Source organism: Delphinus delphis, chromosome 18 (genome assembly GCF_949987515.2).
Source record: "Delphinus delphis chromosome 18, mDelDel1.2, whole genome shotgun sequence".
Classification (NCBI taxonomy): Eukaryota; Metazoa; Chordata; class Mammalia; order Artiodactyla; family Delphinidae; genus Delphinus; species Delphinus delphis.
This window is the reverse complement of record NC_082700.1, coordinates 70,078,304-70,098,871: the sequence shown is the minus strand read 5'-3', so window position 1 is coordinate 70,098,871 and position 20,568 is coordinate 70,078,304. Positions and strand designations below refer to the sequence as shown.

The following is a 20,568-nucleotide window of genomic DNA, read 5'->3' as shown; positions in this document are numbered from 1 at the left end:
GCCTTGGCGCCGGGACGCGTGTCCACTGCGCCATCCACTTGGAGGAGGCCTTACTCAGTCCGGGCGGACGCGCGGGCCAATCCCCTCGCCGTGCACCTTGGGCTGGAACCTGAGACGCGTTCGCCCTCAATGATGCTCCAGTTACAGAAGCAACGCAAGTTTGTCATTATCCCGAGGAAGAGGAGCGGCGTGGTCCTTGCGCATTTCAGCAGAACTACTGGCACCTTTCAGCTGGACAAGCCAGCGCCCCGGTTGTGACCTTTCCGGGGAGACCCACGCGCCTGCCCAGCACAGCAAAGGACCCCACTTGGAGCCGCGTCTGCTGCTGCGATCGGCCGACGTGCCCCTGCCGGAGCCGCGGCTGGTTCCGTCCACCTCTTCCACTTCATTTATCTGTGGATCATTTTGAGTCCATCTTGTAAATGTTTAGCACTTTGCTGCTTTACTGCTTCTTTCTGGGGACAGTTCCAGCACTGGCCGAGACCGGCGGAGAGAGGCGACTGAGCCCGGAGAAGAGCGAAATATGGGGACCCGGGCTCAAAGCAGCTGTGGTCCTTCCCGCGCGCTATTTCTACATCCAGGCGGTGGACACATCAGGAAATAAGTAAGTCGAGCAATGGCTCCCTGACTATTTTGGAATACAGTTAAAACTTACTGGTTTTCCCCTTAAGTTTTGTTCGCCCAAGAACTTGTTTCTGCACAGCAGTTTAAAATCCAGGACATTTGGGTGCTATTCACATCTGGTTGTAACTGTTCCCCCCATCCAATCAATTTTTCTCTGTAGCTTTACAAATAATTTCGAATTAGCTCTTCTCCTGGCTATTTTGGTAGGGATTTCCCCATGACTGGGGAACAAACTCCTGTACTTTGCTGAAAGTACTCTTTCTAATTATTTTTGCATAAACTGTTATAAGGAATTTAAACCCAGTTGTTAGGAACTGCTGGGTTGCACCTTTCTCTGTTTTCAGGTGGACCTCTGCAGGTAAGCAGGTTTTGAAACTCAAAAGAAAAATAAAGCACTATTTGAAACTTTAGAGTTGAGGGGGAACGTATCAAAATATGAATCTTCTATGTTTGTTACAACTTTATTTCGTTCCACTGAATTCAACGGTTAAAAGTATACTTGAAATTTATTTGTAGAATTCACTTACTTCTGAAATGATTGGTTTTTTTTTTAATTGGTGGATGCTGACTGTGTGTATTTTGTAGGCAGAAAATCTTGGGACTAAGAAGTTTCCCAAAGGAAAGGAGAGTTATAAATTTTGTCACTTGTCTATAAATAGTACGATTGGGGAAACTAAATACCATTTTAATCGTAACAGCCAGAGCACTCACTCCAAAAAAAACTTCTGTACAATGTCACTTGGGTGATATACTACCTACTAGCTTTTGCCCGTGGCTGAGCATGATTTATAATACTGATTCTTTAAAAAAAAATCTTGGAGAGAGATTTTTCAGAAAATCATTATCTTTAGAGGCACCGTTTCATCACAGATTTCCAGATGGGCATGAAATAAATAGTAGGTTGATAAGACTGTTTTTATATATGAAATGCATAAGTATGTTCTATGTTTACATAAATTAGTTGTCAACATATCTCCTTGCAATTTTCTAATAAAACTGTTTTATGTTATCTTGGCCATTGTAATCCTCTTCTTTTTTTCCTCTATGATCCATCCTATTCATTCTGGTACTAAAAGCATAAGGAAAAAGAAACAAACATATGTTAGGGGGAGAATGTGGAGGAGAATAGGAAGGTTCACAGACTAGAGAACATAACCTTTGCACGGTTGTTTCTTAAAATAATCTTTATATCTCATTGTTCTTCCTATCACAGATTCACATCTTCTCCGGGTGAAAAGGTGTTCCAGATTAAAATCTCAGCCCCAGATGAGCAATTCACTAGAGTGGGCGTCCAGATTTTAGACCGAAAGGATGGGTCCTTCATAGTAAGATACAGAATGTATGCGAGCTACACAAATCTGAAGATAGAAGTCAAATTCCAAGGTCAACATGTGGCCAAGTCTCCATATATTTTAACAGGTAATTTGGAACATAATTTTAACACAGCAGTATTTGAACACAATAATACATGTCATTTGATCAACAAAAACAAGTTAGCGTGGTATTTTTTTCACTAAAAGAAAAAAATAGACATTTCCTACTTGAAAGCTAAATTGAGAGTCCTGGTAAAAGAGAGAAATGCACGATTCAAATGGAAATTACAATTTGCTAAAGAGGAAAGAACATATTAATAGAGAATTTGCTGCCTAAAGGCACAACATTAGCAAGAACAATCAAGCTATATATACGGTCATCGATGGCGCTTTCTTAATTAGAGATATATGACTTAAGTAACTGATGAGTGTTATTGAAATTTGGTTGGTCACTTCAGGAAGAAAGAGGACTTGATGGGAGAGCGGGGAAATTGACTGTGGGTTTTTTTTTGTTTTGTTTCAGTGCTATTTTCCAGAGAAATTCTGTTTTCTTATACAGGATTAGAGTACAACTTTCTTACCTAGAGCCATATCATTCCCTCTCAGCAGAGACAGTACCCTAAAATATTAGAGAATAGGGTGTATACAGACACACGAATCTTCCTTGTCTCCCTGCTCCACGAAAGGCAAACATTTTTCTAGAAAGTGCCTCCATTTCTTCCCCACACTCCACCAGGACCACACAGTACCATATAACCTGCTAACCTTAAAAAGATGTCCCATTGTTTACTACTGCCTGGGTCAGGTGACAATCTGAGACTCATAGAAATAAATGACAGTAAAATCTCAATTCAGATTCTATATTATGTTAGTATTATTTCTATAAACATGTAATTAATTCATTATAATATTAATGAAATGGGTGTTTTGAGGATTACTTTGCTTCTTTATATTTTCTTTAAAAAAATATACCAAACATAGTAGGGGTGTTTTATTTATTTGTATTGGTTTTTTTTGTTTGCTTTTTTGTTTTTGCCTCGCCTCAAGGCTTGCAGTATCTTAGTTCCCCCACCAGGGATCGAACCCAGGCCCCGGCAGTGGAAGCGTGGAGTCCTAACCACTGAACCACCAGGGAATGCCCATTTGTACTGTTACTTACGATGATTTATCCATTGAGAAAAATACCTTAGACCCTTTAAGAACTAGTTTGTATAATAGACCACTGAAATATAAATTTCTATCATTTTGTCTTTCATTAAAACAGGTATATTCCTCTGATATCCTTTTACCAATGTTTGGTTATTCTTAAGTACACAAAACATAAAGAGTAATGCTTTGCCATACAGCAGAAGCTAACACAACATTGTAAAGCAATGATACTCCAATAAAAATTAATTTAAAAAAAAAAGAGTAATGGACTATGGGAACTTCCCTGGTGGTCCAATGGTTAAGACTCTGCAGGAGGCATGGGTTAGATCCCTGGTCAGGGAACTAAGATCCTACAGGCCGCACCACCAAAAAAAAAAAAAAAAAAGAGTAATGGACTATGGTAGCCACTTAGCGCAAAAAGTAGCACCGTTGGCTTTCTTTTGAACTTGTGCCAAGTGGGCCTGACTGTGAAAATATCATAACACCTATCTGTGAAGAGCGGTCAGAACAGACTTAACTTGAGATACAGCAGGGTAATAAAAATGTTTTTCTTTTTAAAGTATGTTTTCCATCAAATTGCCTTCCCCATCTAAATAGGCAAAACTTGTAAAGTCATATTACGAATATTTGTTACATGTTTCAAATGCTGAGTGAAATTATTACTGTATACTTTGTTCCTTGTGTGTAATTAGGGCCAGTTTACCATGAGAATTGTGACTGTCCTTTGGAAGACAGTGCAGCCTGGCTATGGGAGATGAACTGCCCAGAAACCATTACTCAAATTCAGAGAGATCTGGCACATTTCCCTACCATTGATCCAGAAAAGATTGCAACAGAAATCCCGAAAAGATTTGGACAAAGACAGAGCTTGTGTCATTATACCTTGAAGGATAACAAGGTACAATTCATGACTGAGGGTTTCTTGCCTTAGTGATTTTTTATTTTGACCATTTGGCTACAACTAGCTACATAGTTTTATTAAAAATCATTCTGCAGATCATTGTGATAAGATTGATCTCAGTGAAATCAGTGGTTACTTTTAGACAAACAGTAAACATTCAATTCTCTTCCAGGTTTATATCAAGACTCATGGTGAACATGTAGGTTTTAGAATTTTCATGGATGCCATACTACTTTCTTTGACTAGAAAAGTAAGTATTTCTTTTCTCAGATGTATAATAGACAATTTGAGCCCAGGTTTTACACTATAATTTTTCAAAATAAAAATAATAACAATACCAGGGTTGTTCTATTCTGGACCCTTAAGTACTATATACTGTTCTGAAGTTTTATGTCAGGTAGTATACCTGTATTAGTCTCCTAGGGATGCTGTAACAAAGTACTGTAAACTGGGTGGCTAAAAACAACAACAATTTGTTCTCTCACCATTCTGGAGGCTAGAAGTCTGAAATCAAGGTGTCAGCAGGGCAGTGCTTCCTCTAAAACCTATAGGGGGGATCCTTTCTTGGCTCTTCCTAGTTTCTGGGGGTGCCCGGCAATCCTTGGTGTTCCTGGTTTGCAACTGCATCACTCCGCTCTGTTGTCACATGGTGTCATCCTTGTGTGTTTTGACATCTTCATCTCTTCTCACAAGAACACCAGTCATATTGGATTAAGGGTCCACCCTAGTCCAGTAGGATCTCATCTTAACTAAATACAACTGCATCAGCCCTATTTCCAAATAAGGTCATTCTGAGATACTGGGGTTTAGGACTTCAGCATATCTTTTGGGGGGACACACTCAACCCCAAACAGTATATTATAGATGAAAATACCTGGGACTTACCTGGTGGTCCAGTGTGTAAGACTCCACGCTCCCAGTGCAGGCGGCCTGGGTTCGATCCCTGGTTGGAGAACTAGATCCCGCATGCATGCCACAACTAAAAGATCCCGCATGCCGCAATGACGATCCCACATGCTGCAATGAAGATCCTGCATGCTGCAACTAAGACCCAGTGCAGTCAAAATAATAAATAAATAAGTAAATATTTTTAAGAAAAGAAGATACTTTACAGTACAATTATTTTGGTACTAAACCTACTTTGAGCCTAAAGGAGAATTGCCATATGCTGAATCCTGTCCCTGAGTGTAGTGTGCTTTGGCAGGGTTTTAGTGGAGTTTTGACAATGATAGTGAAATGGCTGATATGAAAAACTATACCATCATTTTAACCATCTTGGGTTTCTTTTCCTAGGTGAAGATGCCCGATGTGGAGTTTTTTGTTAATTTGGGAGACTGGCCTTTGGAAAAAAAGAAATCCGATTCAAACATCCACCCAATCTTTTCCTGGTGTGGCTCCACAGATTCCAAGGATATTGTGATGCCTACCTACGACTTGACTGACTCTGTCCTCGAAACCATGGGCCGGTGAGAGACGGGTCCCAGATGACCCAGAGCCTTGGTTTTCTTTCCTTGGTGAGTTCTTTCCCAACAACCCTTGCAATGTGATGGTTTGGGAGAAAAATCTGTTGCACTCTGTCTTCCAGAGTCAGTCTGGATATGATGTCTGTGCAAGCCAACACAGGTCCTCCCTGGGAAAGCAAAAACTCCACAGCTGTCTGGAGAGGGCGAGACAGCCGAAAAGAGAGACTTGAGTTGGTTAAACTCAGCAGAAAACACCCGGAACTCATAGACGCTGCTTTCACCAACTTTTTCTTCTTTAAACACGATGAAAGCCTATATGGTCCCATTGTGAAACACATTTCATTTTTTGATTTCTTCAAGGTATGACATCATCCGTGGCCAATCCTTTGTGTTTTTCCAAATACCTGCATTTGGGGGCGGGAAATCGAGGCCTGTAAATTACAGGGGTGAGAGAGGTGAGCACATTTTAGGAACAGTGAGGAATGGAGCCCCGGGGACTAACCAGTTCCTAGGGGGGCAACCTGGGTTGTACTCAGTACCTAGACCTGATATTAAATATGCACCACAGGAGCTTGGGACCTGGGTAGAGCTATAATTTTTCCCCCAACTGACCCTCAGGAAAAGCATATTTCAGTTCCAAATCCTTTTTTATTAATAAATACATGTAAGTAATTTTACAAATATTTCTCCCCAGGGCCATAGCATCATAATAGACTAAAGAAGATATATAAACCAGGTGTCTCTTATCAGGCCTTCTGGTAGGGAAATGACTTGGAATCCATCCAAACGTTCTGCCCAGGAACTCTGGGGATGCTACACACTTTCTATGTCTAGAATGTGGATTGTTCCTGTTTCCCCAGTATGGATCCTTTCTCTGACAACTCCCCTTTTTCAAGCAGTGGGATGCTGCCCTGATCTCTAGACCACTGAGGGGTTTTGAAGCCCCATGGGGTGAACAGGGAAAAGTGGGCCAAAAAGTAGTCAGCTGTCTCCTGCAGGTGGGAAGGCCAGTGATTAGCTGTCTGTGCTGTAAATGGCCTGATTTTCTTTTGATGGGTTACCTGGTACGAGGAAGACCTAAAGAAGGCCATAAGTTGAATTGTCTGTGTTTCTTCCACATGCATATCACAGAAATTTTGGAAAGAAACGGGAGATTTGATACCAAATCAAATCTGATACCAGCCATCCCTCCTCAGAGGGTGTTTTGTCAGACCTTCGCTTTCTTTCTACCTGTTGAATTTGCTACAGCTAAAGACTGTTGACTACCACAGTGCTATAAATATTTTGACTCATAGGTGTTCTTGCCCCAGAGCTTGTTAATTTCATTAACACTTGCATGTGGCCACCTGATGTTAAAAGGTAACACGGCATAGAATGTGCCATCGTGAGGCACTCACATGCCATCAAGAAGGTAGTAAATGGATTACAGAGTCACGATAAATCTATCTTTCCTTACGTTGTAGCCTTAGGACAACAGTTTTATAATTTCATTGGCTGCCCCACCATTAGCCTTGTGGACCCTTTTTGAAACCTGGGGGAACATCAAAATGTGCCCTTGGCTCTAGGTCAGCGTGTTATATATAATAGCGCTTACTAAGTGGTGGAGGCCATGGGCAAAATCTGGCCAGTTTGTATCTGAGGTTTGATGTGTGGAAAGAGAAGGAGAATAAAGAAGAGTGGGAAAAAGGAAATTTAATGGAGTTTCTTCTACTTTACTGCTCTTTGCAGCATAAGTATCAGATAAACATCGATGGCACCGTTGCAGCTTATCGCCTACCATATCTGCTAGTAGGTGACAGTGTGGTGCTGAAGCAGGACTCCATCTACTATGAACACTTTTATAATGAACTGCAGCCCTGGAAACACTACATTCCAGTTAAAAGCAACCTGAGCGACCTCCTAGAAAAACTTAAATGGGCAAAAGATCACGATGAAGAGGTAAGGTCAGTCTCTTTGTACCCCAATTATCATGGGTTCATTTTCAATGTCTTGTGCCTGGAAAGCATTCGGGATGCTTAGATGTAGACCCTTACCTGTAAATGGGAAGCCACCTCCCCGCGGATAGCACAGATCCCTTCAGGGTAAACACAGGCATAGTGGCTTGGATTAGCTGTCCACTCTGCACATGACACAAAAAGCTAAACCTTGGCCTTGATTATGCTCTCTCCTTTAGTCAGTTTGATTTGAGCCCCAAGCACTGCCTCACCTCACCTAGCAATATGAAAATGAAGATGGCCAGCCTGGCAGGAGGAAAAACTAACTGTGCTATGGATTAAAATGAGGGATTGCATGAAAGAAGCATCAAACTAATTGCTGAAAATTGTTAAGGCAGTGCATTAAGCTTCATCTTACATTTACTTTGCAAAGTCATTGTTAGTTCAATTATTGTATGCCTTTTCTCTCCAAGAGAGGCCAGTTCTAGAAGGCCCAATATGACTTCTCAAACTTTCGAGTCTTAAAATCGTCCCTTTGATTTGAACAAACATACTCTGTTAAATGTTCCCTTTACCTCACAAGACCCCAAAGATATATTTTCCACTATTGTCCCACTAAAATGTCCTCTGAAGATCAGTTAGCATATGTCTGTATGGGGAAAAATATGTTTCATTAAAGCATATTATTCTTGTTCCCACAGGCAAAGAAGATAGCAAAAACAGGACAAGAATTTGCAAGAAATAATCTCATGGGTGATGACATATTCTGTTATTATTTTAAACTTTTCCAGGTCAGTATTTTCTAAGAAAATAGACATACTTGTAATTGGTCATTTTAGTAGCAAGTAATATTTCACTTAATTTTTAATAGTATATTCATTAAGGAGATATATGTATATATATGTCAGGGATAAATATTAAATAATAATGAAAATAGTAGAAAGCCAAAGATTAGCTAACGGAGAATGCTACTACCTTAAAAGAAAAGTATTTATGTTAGAACCATGCGGTATGTGGTTAGAAAATTGGCTTCTGATCCTACAGAGTTACTGTGCGTGGATTCACATTTCCTCTCTGTACAATATTGCTGCTGCCTTACCATTTCTTTTTCTATACAGTGCAAGGTATGTTTGGACCTGTTGTGCTGACCCCATATGGGCCATGACTTTTCTTGGAAATTGTTTTTATGGACCTACCCATTTAGGCATTGTAATTAGAGCATATCTGACAATTTGAAAAGTTCTTTTTTTAAAAAAAATGCAGTAGTAAACAAGTAATTGGCTAATAATAGTACTAGATCTAAGTTAAGATTTTTTAAATTAAGAATTGCAGAATTGCAGATATTGAGCCCCGTGTCTTAGGCTCTGCTGCAGAACAAAGTTGGTCATTCCTGGTCCCTTCCCCCTTTATAACCTTTCCTAGGGGATGGTGAAGTATGTAAACTGAAGAAGGAGCTGGGGGGATGTACTATTTGAATTCCTAAAGAGCCACAGGGTAGAGTTCATTCATTCAACTCACATTTTTCGAGCCTGAGCACCTCGGCCAGAGCTTAGCCCAGAGCAAGCACATGATGAATGAAGATGCGACTGAGGCTGTACCAGCCATGGTGGGTCAGGCAGAAATAGTCTGTCCTCAGATTCTCAGTCTAGGGAAGATGGGAAGCACAATTATTTTTGCTACGTGGCAGAGGTCAAAAAAAAATACCGTACAAGTCATATGAGTGAAGCGTAGACTAAGGAGTGGTCCCTTAGAAATAGGCAGCCAGTGCCCAAAGGTCAGCCGCCTCAGAAGCTCTGTTGTTGGGCTTTTAAGGGGAATATGGAGGACCTTGCATATCACAACTTGACACGTGAGTTAAGTGGACGGTGTTCTAGCAGACTCTGGCATATCTAATTTGGTAAGTGGATGTTAAGTGATATATAAGACATGTTTTTGTATTGTTTCCTATACAGGAATATGCCAGTTTACAAGTGGGTGAGCCCCAAATCCGGGAGGGCATGAGGAGGGTAGAACCACAGACCGAGGATGACCTCTTTCCTTGCACGTGCCATACAAAGAAGGTAACCAGAACTCACCTTCTAGCCAGTGTCAGAGTAAGAACTAACAGTGATCCAACTCTTCATTCATTCCTTTCCTCATTCAGTCAGGCAACAGCTACCTGAATTCCTCCTGGAGGCTCCAAGCAATTCATTCTAGCAGAGGCAGATAAAATAGATCCCAAAAAGGCAAAAGACAAGCGCTAAGATGCAGTGAAGTGAGCTCTCAGCAAAGTGGAGGGAAGCCATTTTTACTGTGAGAATTCAGATCACGTGGCATTTGAATAGATGTTTACAGTTTGAAAAGTGTTTTCACACCTATCATCTAAGAGCTTCATCTCCTTGTGAGATCATTTCTGCAGAGTTTGTCATCCCAGTTTAGAGATGGAAAAATGTATAACCATCATTATTCACGTTAACAGAGTATTCATTTAAAAGCAATCTTGGTTGATACCACTACATACTGATTTTGTTTATAAAAGGCAGATGCACATATGGACTTGGCAGGCTGAAGAAGACCTGAGAGATCAGTAAATGCCTTCATTTTATAGTTAACAAAACCGAGCCCAAAGAAGAGTTTAGCTCAGAATCATCTATCTGGATTATAGCAAAGCAAGAACCAAAAACCAGTGTATCACTTTCAAATTGTGTGCATAATTGTGCGTAAAGACAGTGTGATGGCTTGCGGGGGGGAGCGGTGATTATAGGTATTTTTCATTTGAAGGAATATATACTGTATAAAGTTATTATATGTATTATATGTATATATAAAATATGCTGGCTTGACATTATTTTAAGCAACAGCATCATGTCTCTGAACGGACAAACTCAGAACTGTGGCATTGGAACCAAAGTTGAGAGCGCAGATTTGGCAATTATTACGTCTGCCTCTCAAGCGGTTTTAAAAGGAATAAGAAGACTACCAGCCCCGATGGCGTGATGGAGCCACACCTCATCCAAGTTCACAGACTGTTAAATATTTAGGGATTTTTCACAGTGGTTCAATTTTGGTAGCTTGGAATCCACGTGGTGGAAGTATTTACACCATGACAATAGTACATGCTACAAATCAGTTTTGGTTGTCTGTTTTTTTGGGGGGGGAACTGATTTGCCACCAGCTGGCTCTCAGAGGTGGTGCATCATCAGCATTAATTCCTCTCAGTGCTGCAAGGCCATAAAATCAGTGAAAGCCAGTGACAAAACAGAAATTTCCAGACTCGAAACGTGCTCCCACATGGAGTTAGTGATTTGATATCAGAACACTTCTGTTGGCTCCAAATGAAAGTGGGCAGCTCCCTTTCTCCACTCCTCTTTTTAAATTTTTATCTCTAAGTGACTTTGAGGGGTGCCAGATGATTCCCCAGATTCATAGCAGTTAGGGACTAGAATGATAGCTTTGTTTATTTTTTGCCCATTGTCTACTCTAGCCGTTCACTGATACCATTCATAACACAAGCCTTTTACCATAATACAGACGCTTAGATGTTCAGGTTCCCCACCAATGTGACTTTACCCTTGGGTGATTCCAAATAATAGTCTTAAAAGCCTCTAGCAATAACTTGGCTTTTTTTTTTCCCCTTCTTTCATCTTTAGGGGAAAATAATTAATAGACTAACATAAGCCTTCTTGACCCGTAGAAGACTTCCTGATGGCTCTAAATATTTTGTTTCTTAATTGCAGACCAAAGATGAACTCTGATACGCAAAATACCTTTCCTTCAAATAATGGTGCTCTGAAGACTCTTCTTAACTGAAAAGAAGAAGAATGTCTTTTAAATATTAATTCCATGGACAATATAAAATCTGCTCTGTGATTGCCTGGATTATGAAGATATGTTTCTTCTTATTATTGCAGTATTCCCATGACTGACCTTTAAAGCACATTTTTAGAATTTTATAATAAAAGCACTTTTATTTTAAAAGGCTGTGTTGTGCTAATTGTTAGCTGTGTTTGGACCATGGAGCCTTAAAAAGAGAGGGTGTCTGGGTCCTGGACTCAGAGTGAAGTATCACAGAAGCCACCACCTACCCACACATGGGGTTTACATAAGAAAGCAATAAACCTCTGTCTTTTTTTTTTTCTTAAAGATTTTTTTGATGTGGACCATTTTTAAAGTCTTTATTGAATTTGTTACAATATTGCTTCTGTTTTTTTATGTTTTGGTTTTCTGGCCGCGAGGCATGTGGGATCCTAGCTCCCCAACCAGGGGTCAAACCCACATCCCCTGCATTGGAAGGCGAACCACCAGGGAAGTCCCTAAACCTCTCTCTTATTTACACTATTATTTTGGATAATCAGTCCCTCACAGCCAAACCTAATTCTAACTAATACATCTTCCAAGGCTTTTCTTAATCTGGCCTCTGCCTGTATCTTTAATCAAATTTCTCACAGCTTCCTAATATGTACCCTGTAGTCCAGCAAAATCAATCCCTGTTCCTTCTGTGCCTTGTTCCTTACCTTCCTTGTACGTGCTTCCCCTTGGTCTGGAATGCCATGACCCTCTTCTTCCTCTGGCTTAGATATCCTTCAATGCTTATTGCAGGAATCACTCCCCTGAATCTCCCCATCTGTGTACTTGTATTGTTATCTCTTCCCTGCTATGGGGTCATGATCTAAATTGTAGTCTCTCTCCCTGACCAGATGTTAAGCAACTGGATAACAGAAACCGTGCTCTTCTTCTATCTCATAGTGTGCCTGAAACTAGAAAGATGCAATAAGTATTGAATGGATGAATGAAACGAAATGAATGACTGAACGAAAATTACCCTGAAATGTGATTAAGAGAATTAAAAAGGAACTTGAAATCCTAACACTGAACAGTAGCATATGGCCCACAAATTCCTTTCCTAATTGTTTCCCTTCTACCCATCATCCAGTTAAATAATGTGTTATAAATTTTTTAAATCGTGGAATGTTTCACATATACAAAAGTATATAAAACATAAACCTCCAGCTTAAAAATAATTATAAGAACACACTCATGTAACTACTGAAAAAGAATCCTGAACCTTCTTGGCCCATCTGTGCATTTCCTTGTAAAGTCTAGTCTGCTGGCGATTCTTGGTGTTCCCTGGCTTATGGACACATCCCTCCAATCTTTGCCTCTGTCATCACATGGTCTTTCCCTCTGTCTCCATATCTTCTCCTTTTCTGTCTCTTATAAAGACACTCGTCATTGGATTTAGGGCCCACTCTTAAGTCCAAGATGATTTCAGTTTGGGAGTTTCAATGACATATGCAAAGACCCTGTTTCTAAGTAAGGTCACATTTCAAAGTAGTCAGGTTAGGACTTGGACAAATCTTTGGGGGAGCCACTATTTACCCACTACATCTTCTAAAAACATTCCTTTTGAAACTAAGAACAACAAGGATTCCCATCATCACACACTCCATTCCACCTAATGCTGGAAGTCTGAGCTAGCACAGTAAATCTAGAAAAGAAGTAGAAAGTTGAGGATTGAAAAACAATAAAATTATCATTAAAAGCAGATGATAGGGGACTTCCCTGGTGGTGCAGTGGTTAAGACGCTATGCTCCCAATGCAGGGGGCCTGGGTTTGGGTTCAATCCCTGGTCAGGGAACTAGATTCCACATGCATGCCGCAACTAAGGAGCCCGCCTGCCACAACTAAGACCCGGCACAAACAAATAAATAAATAAATATTAAAAAGAAGAAAAACAGGTGATAGGCTATGGTACACAGAAAATCCAAATGAATCTACAGATAAGTTGTTGGAATTAACAAGAAAAGTTGGCATTTGTTGGGCTTCCCTGGTGGTGCAGTGGTTGAGAATCCGCCTGCCAATGCAGGGGACACAGGTTCGATCCCTGGTCTGGGAAGATCCCACATGCCATGGAGCAACTAAGCCTGTGCGCCACAATTACTGAGCCTGTGCTCTAGAGCCAGCGAGCCACAACTACTGAGTCAGCGAGCCACAACTACTGAGCCCGCATTACACAACTACTGAAGTCCACATGCCTAGAGCCCGTGCTCTGCAACAAGAGAAGCCACAACAATGAGAAGCCCATTCACCGCAACAAAGACCCAACGCAGCCTAAAATAAATAAATTTATTTTTTTTAAACTTGGCATTTGCTAAATACAAAACTAGTATATAAAATTCACTTGTATTTTAATATACCAGCTAGTAACAGAAATAAAAATGTTTAAGGTAAAATTTACAGTAGCTCTGAAAACTATGACGTAATTATTTGAGGAATTAAATCTAGCAAAAATGCCCAAGATCTTTATAGAGGAAATTATGAAATCTCTTTAAAAAGTAGTTAAATCGAAAGATGTTACATGTCCATGGATTGGCAGACTCAATATTAAAGATGTCAACTTTCCCCAACATAATATAGAGTCAATGTATTCCCAATCTAAATGTACTCTGCCCCTTTTTCCGTGGAACTTTATAAAATTTCCTAAAAAATGTATGGACCTGCAAATCCAAGAAAAATTAAACACTTTTGAGGAAGTATGACTTGCAAGAACTTTCCCACCGTATAGTAAGACACTTTATAAAGCTATAGAATTTGAGACAATGTGATACTGCTGCAGGAATAGAAAAAAATAGAGCAATACCTGAGAGCGATGCATGAACAGACTGGAAACTTGATCTGTGATCCAGAACTACAGAGAGTTGGAAAAAGGTTGCACATTTCAGTGAATGGAGCTGGGACTGTGTAGTATATTAATGTTTCTGATTCCAATTTCAATGTGTGGTGGTTCTCCCCACACCACCAGGCTACTTTCCAACACCAGTTGGGTGTCCAACAATTCAACTCAATTCTGACACTCTCTACCCAGAGATAGCATCAGATTCCTCAGGTTAATGGCTCAGTCCTTCACTTCAGATGCCAATCACAAGTCCAGGCTGCCACCTGTGCTTCCAGCCAACTGGCTATAAATCAGAGGTGCTCACAACATGGGTTCAGTTAATTTGCTAGAGCAGCTCACAGGACTAAGGAAACCAGGTTAGTCACTAGACTACCAGTTTATTACAAAGGTTATTAGAAATATAAAAATCAACATCCAGATGAAGAGATACATAGAGCAAGGGCCAAAGCAAAGGAGCTTCTGTCCTCATGGAGTTTGGGGCCAGGCTTAATGACTTGTGGAAGCATCTAGGTCACCAACCTGAAAATTCTTCAAACTCCACCCTTTTGGGTTTTTATGGAGCCTTCATTACATAGGCATGATTGATGAAATCATTGGCCAGCCCCCTCCCTTCCCCAGAGCAGGATAGGAGGATGCTAAAAGTTCCAACGCTCTAATCACATGGTTGTTTCTCTTGGCAACCAGCTCCCATCTTTTGGTACTTTCCAAAAGTCAACTCATTAACATAACAAAAGACCTCTTCATTGCTCTGTTACTTCAGAAATTCCAAAGGTTTTAGGAGCTCTGTGCCAGAAATAGGACAAAGGAAGACAAAATACATATTTCTTATTATAAATCATAATGTCACAGATATCCATATATGGAAGAAAAACAACTGGATACCCAGCATACACTCTATCCAAAGATAATTCCAGGAGGGTTAGTGACAAAAGGCAAAACATAATATAGGTGGGCTTCCCTGGTGGCGCAGTGGTTAAGAATCCGCCTGCCAACGCAGGAGACACGGGTTCAAGCCCTGGTCTGGGAAGATCCCACATGCCTTGGGGCAGCTAAGCCTGTGAGCCACAACTGCTGAGCCTGTGCTCTAGAGCCCACGAGCTACAACTACTGAAGCCTGCGTGCCACAACTACTGAAGCCTGCACGCCTAAAGCCTATGTGCCAAAACTACTGAAGCCTGCGTGCCGCAACTACTGAAGCCTGCGCGTCTAGAGCCCGTGCTCCGCAACGAGAAGCCACCGCAATGAGAAGCCCACGCACCGCAAGGAGTGGCCCCTGCTCGCCGCAACTACAGAAAGCCCGCGTGCAGCAACAAAGACCCAACGCAGCCAAAAATTAATAAATTAATTAATTTAAAATATATATATTTGTAATTAGCAAAGAGGCTGTCTCTGAATTATAGTATAATAGTAGTATGCTGGCAGCTGCAGTGGCTGAAGAATTATTAATTCCTTCACTTTGTGGCTCTGATAAATTAAGCCTTATAACATTATCAAAAAATGCCAACTCCAGAAGTTTCTGGAACATGTGTTTCTCATTGTACAAAACTGTTTTTCTTCACCCTGAGAAGGTTGCCATTTTAATCCGTCACAGTGGCACTTCCATAAATGGCCCGTATGTTCATTGGACCTCAGATGACACATTAGCATAGCAGGAATTCCTCTGTCAACACTGCCTCTTGTAAAAATAAGTGAAAAGTAGGTTCTGACAGGATGGTGTTCATACTATATCTCTGCTTGTCTTATAAATCTTTTGTTTAAATGAACAGAGTTGAGATTCCAATAAGGAACTCAGGAGGACTGACTTTGGTTGTTGAACTTGGAGTCTGTGACCTATTGATGGATGATTAACTTGACAAGTCTCCTCTGTCAGTGTGTTTCAAAGTTTGGTTTAGAGAACCAGATTTTCAGTTTGAACATTTGAATTAGGGTATAAGAAATTGAATTGAAAGCTTCATATGCTCATATAAACGTACATAAATTTTTCCCTCCCCAAAAACATTTTTCTGTAACAATTTTCCACTCAGCAATAAATCATGGCTCTCTTTCCATAATCTTACATTTTTCTTAAGAAGAATATTTTGGATATGAAGAGAGGACGTGGCTGTAAAGGTATGGTGTAAGGGTTGCTTGTGATTATAGATCAGTCCTATATCTTCATTAGAGAGTTGGTTACATAAATATACACATATGATAAAGCTACATAGAGCTACACACACACACATATGTGCACCTGAATGCATATATAGTTGTTGAAATCTGAATAAGCTCTGTGAATTGTATAATGTCAAGCAAGCTCCTGGTTTTGATACTTTTTTAACTTCCCATGAATATGTAATTATTTCAAAATGAAATTTTATTTTTAATAAAATTTCAAAAGTAATACATGCTCATAATAACAAAAAATCAACTTCTTCCAATCCCTACTTTCTTCTCAGTAGAACACCTGTTAAAAAGTAGATTTTCAGACATTTTTTGGATCCATAAACTTGGAGGTTAGGTCCATCAAGGACCCAGATCACAATAATTTATCTTCTCCATCCTTTCTACTAGGTAGGAAGGATTGTTTCTAATTTTCAGCTCTCCTAAAAAGAAGGCTGCCTGCTGGTAGTACGATAGGATAAATTTCTCAAAGTGAATTACTGAAACAATGGGTAACTTAAATGTTTATAGATAAAGCAAAACAGAGAGGGACTATACAAACTATTCTCCCATTACTAGGGTTTTAAAATCCCATTTTTCTATATAGTCAGAAACACTAGGTATTATTCATCTTTTTCATTTTTGTCAATTTGAATACAAAAATTGTTTTTTAAAATATTTCCCTGATTATTTATGAAATTGACTATCTTTTTTTTCCTTGTCTTTGACTTTTCGGCCTTGTCAAATTTTCAATTTTTAAAATTTTTTCTTACTGACTTTTTTCAACTCTTTATATATTGTGGACATCAACGCTTTCTATTATGTTTGCTGCAAATGTCTCCCAGTCTTTTTTGTCCTTTAACTTTGCTCACAATGCCTATATAAATATAGATGTTCTTAATTTTTATGTGGTCAGATCTGTCCATTGTTACTTTATAATTTCTTGGCTTTGCATCTGACATAGAAAGACCTTCTCACCTTGAAACATAAAAAACATTTTCCAAATTATTTTAAAATATGATCCTGTAAATTTTTAGGATCTTTTGATAGCAGTAAAGATCCCTTCTTACTGCTCTTCTTAAGATTGTTTTCAAATTTTTTTGTCTATTCTTCCAGTTGAACTTTAAAATCACCGTAAAAATTCCAAGTGAAATTTCATTAATTTGAATGGTTGATGAAACTAAAATGTCTATTGTGTTTTCCTATCAGGAAAGTGGTGCATATTTCTATTTATTCAGGTCTTTTTTGGAGAGGGGGGTGGCTCTTAAGTAAAATTTTATGTTTTTTCATATAAGATCTTGAATGTTTTACATTATGTTTTTTCTTGGGTAGTTTCTACAATTGTTTCTATTTTGCTTAGGCTTTTTAAAAAAATTATATTTTTCTAGCTAGTTATTTAATGTGTTTAAGAAAACTGTAGATTTTTCTGTCCTGTACCCAACTACATACTGCACTATTTTATCAGATCTAATAAACTTCACTTGATTTTCTCAAAGAATCATATCTGAAAATAATGACAGTGTATCTTCTTTACCATATTTATAATTTTACTTATTTTCCAGCCTTATCACATTGAGTGGGACTTCTAGCACAATGTTGAATAATTGTGGTGATAACAAACATTCTTACCTTGTTTCAGACATCAGTGGTGCATTCGTCAGGGTCCTCCAGAGAAACAGCCATTAGGTTGTGTGTATACAGAGAGATTTAAGGACTGGCTCACGCCTGATTATGAAGGCTGGCAAGTCCACAACCTGCAGTTCAAGTCTGAAGGCCGTCACACTGGAATCCTAGGAAAGACCTATGTTGCAGTTCGAAGCGAAAGGCTGTCTGCTGGCAGAATTCCCTCTCACACTGGGGACGTCAGTCTTTTGTTCTCTTCAGTCATTCAACACATTGTGGAGGGCAACCTGCTTGACTCAGAGTCCACTGATTTCAGTGTTAATCTCATCCCACAGCACACAGAAAATCCAGAGTAATATCTGGCCACATATCTGGGCCTCTTGGCCCAAACAAGTTCACACATAAAACTAACCATCACAAATGGATTTTATTCAACAAGTATTTATTAAGCACCTAATATGTGCCAGACATTGTATTAGGTTCTGGGCATACAACAGGGAACAGTCACTATCTCTTCTGAAAGAAGAATGAAATAAACCTGTAAAAATAAATAAATAAGCAGGACAATTAAGGACTGATAAATAAAACCAGTTATTACAGAGAGAAAGTGGGCTGGGTGGTGGTGACTACTTTAGACTGGGTGACCAAAGATGCTACTGATTTTTCATTGTTAAGCAAAATGTTTGTTATGATTTATCATAAACAACCGCTATTAAAATACGAAATTTCCAATTACTAACTTATTAAAAAGGAAGAGCATTAAAATCTTATTAAATGCTTTTTAGGCATCTATTTAAATGTTTGAGTTTTATTTTGATTTGTTTTTGTTAAATTCATAATGAATTACATTAATAGTGCTCTAATTTTGAAACATTGTAAAAACTCCATTATAAAAACTCCAAACATCTAATTATGTATTATTCTTTTAATCCATGGATGGATTAATTGTGCTAATATTTGGCTAAATCTGGCCCACCACTTGTTTTTGTACAGCCTGCAAGCTAAGAATGATTTTAACATTTTTAAATGGTTGAAAAAAATCAAAAGAATAATAATGATGATGATGATATGTGAAACTCATCTGAAATTGAAGTTTTGGTGTCCGCAAATAATGTTTTGTATTACTCTCCTATTGCTGCTGTGACAAAATACCACAAATTTAGTGGTTTAAAACAACACAAATTTATTCTCTTATAGTTCTGGATTTTAGAGTTTGAAATCAGTGTTTCTGGGATAATGTCAAGGTGTTCATGGGGCTGGGTCCCTCCTGAGGCAGAGGGCAGGATGCCTTTTCTGGCTTCTAGGGCCGCATTTCTTACATTTCTTGTCTTGTGGCCCCTTCCTGCATCTTCCCAGCCAGCAGCTTAGTGTCTTCAAATCTCTCACCGCTTCTGTCCTCACACTGCTTTCTCTCTCCCTGAGTGTTATAACAGTGTTATTCATAATAGTCAAATAGTGGAAAGAATCCAAATACCCATCTACTGGCAAATGGATAAACAAAATGTGGTTTACCCATAAAACTGAATACTATTCAGCAATAAAAAGAAATGAGTTATAAGAGGGAATAAAGTACTATTACATGCTACAGTATGGATGAATCTTGAAAACATGATTCTGAGTGAAAGAAGCTAGCCATAAAAAGACCACATATTGTAGGAAATGCCCAGAAAAGGAAAATCTACAGACAGAAAGTAGGTTAGTGGTAGTCTGGGTTTAAGGGTAGAAGGCAATGAGCACAGTGTTCTTTTGGGGGTGATGTAAATGTTCTTAGATTATGCTGATAGCTGCCAATGGTTATAAATTTACCGAAAACCACTGAAAGGTACTCTTAAAGTGAGTGGCTTTTATGGCACGCAGATAAAGCCGTTTTTTAAAATCTGAGCTAGAAAATTAGGAGACATGTAGAGAAACGTTCATTAAGCCTCTGTAATGCGCGAAAACTCTTGAGATAAATGACCATCAGTGGTTTTCTGCATTGTGTCTCCTTACTTGTGCTGCGACAGAAAAGAGGGTGGTTCCTAACTGCCCTGGGCTTGGGGAAGATTCATTCATCCGAGACGTATTGATTTGCCAGGAATTCTTCCATAAGCGGGAGATTCAAGACGAAATAACAACGACAATAAAGACCCCTGCCTTCGGTCCGGGAAGGAGACAAATTCACAGTCCGTTCGGTGACCGGGGTGGAAGGATGATATGTGGAAGGTCTTTGGTGGGAGGACCAAGGTGCGCGTGAGGCGCTTAGAAAAGGCCTCACTGAGAAAATGACAAGTTGAGCGAAGACCCCAAGGAGTTGCACCGGTAGCCACTAGATCTCTCCGAGAGGAGGGAAGACCAGGACAGAAGCCCTGTCGTGAGGCCTCGCCTGGTGGGTTTGGGTGTGAGGGGAGTGAAGAGGCCCGGGCGTCTAGAGCTGAAGGAGCCGGGGAAACGAGATGAGTAGGAAACGGGTAAGAGAGGAAGCGACCGATCGTATGAAACCTTCTGATTACGGGCGAGACGGGAAGCCTTTGCAAAAAGCGTTGAGATGAAGGCTCACCTTTCAATGGGGTCCAGCTGGCCACTGCGTCGATAAGTAGCGGAAAGGTGGCGGGCGGGCGTGGGAACGAGAGGCCCTTTGGCCGACTCTTTCAATAATCCGGGCAAAGACGGTGGTGGGGCTCCGGCGGGTCTGGTGTTAGCGTGAGAAGTGGTTGGGCTCTGTACATATTTGCCAGTCGAACAAGCGGGGTCGCTGGATTGACTGCGGGGTGTGTGAAAAAGAGAACAA

The 20,568-nt window shown here is 39.9% G+C and overlaps 1 protein-coding gene across 3 annotated transcripts; it reads left to right on the top strand.

The window, feature by feature from the left end:
- Nucleotides 1-115: 115 nt before the first annotated feature.
- On the top strand, nucleotides 116-11,333 carry POGLUT2 (protein O-glucosyltransferase 2). 3 transcript variants are annotated; one of them, XM_059995498.1, is made up of 10 exons: nucleotides 116-604; nucleotides 1,838-2,043; nucleotides 3,779-3,984; nucleotides 4,160-4,237; nucleotides 5,281-5,453; nucleotides 5,573-5,810; nucleotides 7,179-7,388; nucleotides 8,086-8,175; nucleotides 9,337-9,444; nucleotides 11,101-11,333. In XM_059995498.1, the coding sequence occupies exons 1-10, from the start codon at nucleotides 423-425 to the stop codon at nucleotides 11,116-11,118; spliced, it is 1,509 nt and encodes a 502-aa protein (XP_059851481.1). In that variant the 5' UTR covers nucleotides 116-422; the 3' UTR covers nucleotides 11,119-11,333. The 3 variants fall into 3 exon arrangements, 2 of the variants coding, with proteins under 2 accessions (XP_059851481.1, XP_059851480.1); XR_009516746.1 differs by lacking the exon at nucleotides 11,101-11,333 and having other exon boundaries at nucleotides 7,179-7,393; XM_059995497.1 differs by lacking the exon at nucleotides 11,101-11,333 and having other exon boundaries at nucleotides 9,337-9,546.
- The last annotated feature ends 9,235 nt before the right edge of the window (nucleotides 11,334-20,568 follow it).

Excerpts from the sequence above, each read along its gene's own strand:
- POGLUT2 (XM_059995497.1), top strand. The coding sequence starts at position 423 with ATGTTTAGCACTTTGCTGCTTTACTGCTTCTTTCTGGGGACAGTTCCA. Across the intron at positions 605-1,837 it reads GTGGACACATCAGGAAATAA|ATTCACATCTTCTCCGGGTG; the intron begins GTAAGTCGAGCA and ends TTCCTATCACAG. Across the intron at positions 5,811-7,178 it reads CATTTTTTGATTTCTTCAAG|CATAAGTATCAGATAAACAT; the intron begins GTATGACATCAT and ends TGCTCTTTGCAG.